This window comes from Gopherus evgoodei, chromosome 2, assembly GCF_007399415.2.
Source record: "Gopherus evgoodei ecotype Sinaloan lineage chromosome 2, rGopEvg1_v1.p, whole genome shotgun sequence".
Classification (NCBI taxonomy): Eukaryota; Metazoa; Chordata; order Testudines; family Testudinidae; genus Gopherus; species Gopherus evgoodei.
The window spans coordinates 68,752,059-68,758,061 of NC_044323.1; the positions used below are offsets into that span (position 1 = coordinate 68,752,059).

Sequence of the window (6,003 nt, forward strand, 5' to 3'; positions counted from 1 at the left end):
TACTCCGGTTACCTGGTAACGCGCTCGGCCCAGCATCGACCCCTGCAGGCTGCGGGCGGGGACCATCCCCCAGTGCCCGGACTGAGTCCAGCACCACTGCCCCCTTCGGCACCGCCCCCGCTCCCCCAGCACTGCCCACTTCGGCACTGCCCCCCCCATGGCATTTCCAAATCATCTGTGCAAACACCTTAGAAGAGGACGGCTCTAATGTGAGCTGTTAAACTATTAGTCTAATATTTTTTCTTGGTATAGAAAGGTTTCAGTAAGGACGAGGAAGCATTTATTTACAGAAAATATGTCATCATCGTTTTTTTTGTTTACGTGTACATATTTCTTACTCTTCCTTTTTTATTTTGCCAATGATGCTAGAAATAGTAATAAACCTTTCTTTTTAATTAGTCCTCCAAACCTTGTGACTTTTATTATGATTATAAGGCATAATAACCGGAGAGGGATCTAGTTTCTATCTCTCCCTGATAACACTTCTGTTGCATCTAATGTAAAGAGAACAGGGAAACAATCCAATGCCCTGAGTAACTTCGACAAACTACGGATTTGGTGGCAACATAAACAAATTTGAAATGACGTTCTACACTTAATGGCAAGTATTTGTTGAGTCAAATTAATTTCAACGGGAGTTTGTCTCCTGCAGTAGAAAATTGGAACATATTTCATTTCAGGGCGGGAAATAGACGTTCTTTGTTACAGCAGGGTCTTTATAGCTAAAACTGCCCTTAGCAAGTGTTTGGCATTTGATGTTACCACTGTCATTAAATCCCCAATCCCACAGTTTGACGCCTCTTACAAGGGCTAAAATCAAGGAAGTGAAACTGCCTAAAATCTTGCCTTTCACTTCCCTGATCCAGCATGACTGCTGAGTTTTACAGCTCAGCTCTCACTCTGAGTGTGGTGTTAGGGTAGATGTGTTTCAAGCACTTGTTGAGTAAAACCTTCAGGAAGCTTTAAACATTTGCAGAGGGTTTATTTTAAATAGTAGCCTCTTGGGAGCTAGAGTGGGTAAATTAGTAATTTGTGTAGAAGGTGATACTCTTGGGGGAGGAAATTTTGTGTTCTTACACAATGGCTCAGGGGTTTATTATTGTTGATTATTGTTTTATTATTTATTCAGTATCATTCAGATAGAAATGTTGCTTCCTAAGCAAAACAAAAACTGCATGTTGTGAAGTAGCTGAACTCATTGCCTTCAGCAAAGAGTTTACAGAGAAGAAAGAAAAAATGGAGAGAGAAAAAGGAGACAAATGAAAGAAGTGAAAACGAAATAAAGAAGAAAAAACTTACAGGATAATGAAAAGTGCAAAAGGCTCAATCCAACCTTCATGGAAGACAATGAAAGTCTACCCATTAACTACAATGGAAGTTGGATCAGACCCTAAGGGGAAAAAATTGGCAATGCAAACTTTAAACTCTTGGAGGAAAATTTTAAATCAGGGGCTCTCAAACTGGGTGTCATGGGGTTATTACATGGGGGGTTGCAAGCTGTCAGCCTCCCCACAAAACCCACTTTGCCTCCAGGATTTATAATGGTGTTAAAAATATTTTAAAGGGTTTTTTTAGTTTATAACAGGGGGTTGCACTCAGAGGCTTGCTATGTGAAAAGCGTCACCAGTACAAAAGTTTGAGAACCACCGTTTTAAATAAATAGAAAGTGCACTGGGTGAAATCCTGACCATGATGACATCAACGGGAGTTTTGCCACTAACTTGGATTAGGTCAGGATTTCACCCACTGAATTTAGTTATGGGATCTGGCCCAGGTTTGTGGTGTTCAGAAATATTATCATCTCATAGCAGAGCATTGACCTATATGAAATAAACTGGTGATCTCAGACCACTGCGTAGTGGATAAATGTTCAGACTACAACATAAGAACCACTATCACAACTGGCATTCTTGCTAGCAGGTTCAACGATGAGGCCACCTACTGGGATTTGAACCTGAGACTACTTGCACATAAAGCAGAACATGTTCCACTGCTCAAGAAACCACATAAAGAATGGGCATGGACAATGAACTACTCCTTTATTCATTGAAGTGATTCAAATAGACTACTGATAAAAACGTTAAATAGTATAGGGCCAAGAACTGATCCCTGTGGGACTCCACTAGAAAAACATCCATTCTATTCCTTATTTATAGTTACATTTTGAGACCTATCAGGTTAGCCAGTTTTTAATCTATTTAATGTGCACCATGTTGATTTTGTATCCTAGTTTCTCAATCAAAAGTATATGGCATACAGAAGTCTAAGTATATTACATCAACTCTATAACTTTTATCAACCACACTTTGTAATTAAAAAAAATCAAATTAGTTTGACAAGATCTAGTTCCATAAATGCAGGTTGATTAGCATTACTACTGTTCTCCTTTAATTCTTTAATAATCAAGGCCAGTATCAACTGTCCCATTATTTTGCCTGAGATCAGCATCAGGCTGACAGGCCCATAGTTACCCATGTTTTCCTGCTTACCCTTGTGAAATATTAGCACAAGATTAGCTGTCTTTCAGTCCTCTGGAACTTTCCCAGTGCTCCAATGCTTATTGAAAATCAACCTTAATAGTCCAGAGAACTCCTCAGACTGCTCTTTTTTAGAACTCTTGGATGCAAGTTATCCAGACCTGGGGACTTAAAAAATGTGCAATGTTATTAGCTGCTGGTTAACATCCTCTTTAGTTGCTGTTGGAAGGGGAAGTATTTCATCATCAGTCATCATCATCATATGACATGAATACATCTTTTGGCTTTTTTCCAAATGCAGAACAGAAATATTTATTGAACCCCTTTGCATTATCATTGACATTTTTATCATTTCCATTTAGCAAGGGACCAATACCATTATTACAATTCCTTGTGTTCTTAATATACTTAAAAAAACCCAAAAACCTCCTCCTTATTGTCCTTAACTCTCTTGGCCATAGAGTCCTCCTTATGTCCTTTTGCTTCCCTTATAAATTTTCTATAATTCCTAGCTTCCTTTTTCCCATCTGTGTGTGTATATTATAAAATAGCTACTTTCACTATACATAAAATAGCTACTTTCACTTCTCTTGTAAGACAGGTTGTTTTTTAACTAGAGTAGATTTGTTTCTGGATTGTGGCTTTTTGCGCATGTAGTAAAATGTTCATAATCATTATGCAATTACCATTCACATTTTTCTATTTAAATTCTTTCTCCCACCTGATTTGGCTCACAATTGTTTTCAGCTTTGTGAAATTTTGTCTTTTAAAACACCTATATATGTTAATAGTTTGGACTTTATTTTGTTGGTACATAAATGTAATTGAGCCATGATCACTTTGAAATAAACAGTCACATCATAAAGTGTTGTGCTTAACATGATTATTTCTTGAAAACATATTTTAAATTGATTTTGTGACTCTTATATATAAGCACCAAATAATGGATGCTTTTTAAAATAGAAAAATAACCTGGTCACTCTCTACCATACCTTCCAAAACTAGGAAACTGAAATGCCTGTTTCCTCACTGCTGATGGATCCCCCTCATTCCAAACCAGAAATGTCCTGTTTTCAAAACAAACAAACAAACAAACCATCGACTACATTTATTTTATAAATTTATTTTTATTAATGATGAGCCCAATAATACACCTCCTACTTTATGTGAACATGGGCAGTTGTGGCTGTCGTGACTTAAAGTATCATCTTCTCTGTGGGTTTCTTTGGATTTAATCCTCTTCCAATGTCACTTTCTCTGTTGCAGTAGCTATGGTCTCCATGTCGCTGCATGGATATGGCACCCACACCACATTACTTGAAGTCTTTGGTAAGAAATTCCCCAAAAAGCCTCAGAGTAGGCAGACCAGAGCTGTGTCTAGGGCTGCCAGGTGTCCAGTTTTCGATCAGAACGCCCAGCCAAAAAGGGACCCTGGCAGCTCCGGTCAGCACTGCCGACCAGGCCATTAAAAGTCTGGTCGGTGGTGCTACTGGGCTAAGGCATTTTGTGCATTAGAAAGTTGGGGACCCTAGCTGTGTCTGCAATCAGCAAGTTTCTAGTTAAAACAAGTGTAAGAGGAGTCAGGATGAGCTCTACCCTGATATCTAGTGGTGAATTGTGGCGAATTGTCCAAAACAACTTCAGGGACTGGTCTTGTTTGCATAGGCACACCCACCCTGACTAGCATGAGCCCACAGCTGCCCAAATGGTCACTTTGGCTGCTGTGAGATCCCCAGTTTCTCTGTTATTGGGGCAGGAAGAATAAAGTGTTGTTAATCTGATTATGTGAATCAAGGCCAGTGGAACTGTTTTAAGACAGATGGACTCACCATCAAGTAAAGAGCACTTGCTAGACAAGGGATATGGGTTTCGAAATCCCGTGACATGAGAGAGGCTGGGGGGTAGGTATTTGTACTGGGTGTTGTGCTCCTTTTGGAGGGCTGGAGCCACTATTTCCACTGTCTGCTGTTGAATAGCAGAGCTGAATTTGATTTCATTAAGAGTCTAATTACAAGCTGCTGTGCTGAATTCACTTTGGGCCTATGGTGCACTATTACTAGGGCTCCCTTACTACAAGCTGAAATCACTAAAAAGCTAAAATTACTAAGAGCAGAAATCATTGAGTGCTGTGTTAACTAGTGGCGGAACCTGAAGATATATTGCTAAGCCGCTGGCAGCGGAGCAGTTTGCGAGATGGTTGGAATGGCCCATGAGACCGTGACTGGAGTGAAGCAGAGGTGAGGAGTTTGCGGAATGCTTGGAGCAGCCCACAGGATGGCTGGTGGAGTGGAGCAGAGCAGTTTGTGGGATTGCTGGAGTGGCTCATGGGATGACTGGTGGAGTGGAGCAGCTCGCAGTTAAGGCTGCAGCAGAACCCCACAGAGAGGCGGGGCAGTTGGCCTCGGACCATGTAAGGTGCCCCTTAACACCCAGTGCACCCCCTTTTTCCACCCAGGCTGGTGGGGGTGGTAAAACTGCAGATAAACTTTTGAAATCTAGGGCTGCACTGACCAGGGACAGAGACTTTTGGGTGATTTTTGGGTTGCTGGACTCAAGAGACTTTTGGGGTATTGGCCTTTTGGGTCTTTGGGTGATCTTTTGGGTTGCTGGACTTAAGACCCTGAGAGGAAAAGGATACTGCCAAACTTACTTGGGGGTGGGTCTTTTGCTCATGGTTTCTGTTATGAATCCTGTTTGTGGTGTTTCCCCAATATAATGCCACATTGTTTCCCTCCTTTATTAAAAGGATTTGCTACACTAAGACTCCGTGCTTGCGAGAGGGGAAGTATTGCCTCTTAGAAGCGGGGTGGTATGTAATTGTCCCAGGTCACTGGATGGGGGCTCAAGCTGATTTTGCATTGCATCATTGAAACGGAACTTCTAGACACTGAAGTGTTGCCAGCTTTGGTGATTGGATCACACATCCTATGACATTTAAAGATTTCCATAAAGCTCCAGCTCCTGGACTCAGGATTATGGAGAATGTCCACTGTCACATCACATTTTGTTTTGAAGATACATTTCTAGCCCTCATGAGTTTGGAGAAAACTTGAAAACATGACCCTTACAGATGCTAAAACCCAGGCGGTGAATGAAAGCAACCTAAAATCTATTGGTTTGTTGGCTTAAATATTGTGACTTTTTTTAATCTAGTGATTTTCACGGATAATGGGAATGTCCATTCAAGGTTTTCGAGTGTTGAGGGTGGCAATACCTGTGGCTGCCTTTCAGATGCTGCCCCCTAGACTGCAGCTCACCAGCCTACGACAGGTCAGGGTCACTTAACCCTCTCAGCAGGCAGGAAAGCACCCCAGTCAAAATCACAACGGTGGCCCTTTAAGAGGCCTTGGGCGTAGTCGGGGTGGATCGCCCGCATCACTCCAGAAAGCGAGGCTGTAGTAGGTCATGTGAGTGTTTAGCAGCGACCGCCATGCCAATTACCGAGGCGGAAGCGGCTACAGCATAAGGGTCACCAAACAAAAAGCTCCTCGCGCCCTCTATGTATCCCATAATCCTTTGCACTTTG

At 41.6% G+C, this 6,003-nt stretch overlaps 1 protein-coding gene across 1 annotated transcript in view; it reads right to left on the minus strand.

Annotated features, from left to right (window-relative positions):
• Positions 1 to 121, minus strand: part of EFHB (EF-hand domain family member B) — a 50,835-nt gene extending 50,714 nt beyond the window's left edge. The window contains exon 1 of the mRNA XM_030550925.1: positions 13 to 121. Within this exon, the coding sequence (XP_030406785.1) occupies positions 13 to 66 (54 nt within the window). The 5' untranslated portion in view covers positions 67 to 121. The remainder of the gene's footprint in view (positions 1 to 12) is intronic.
• Between the last annotated feature and the right edge of the window lie 5,882 nt (positions 122 to 6,003).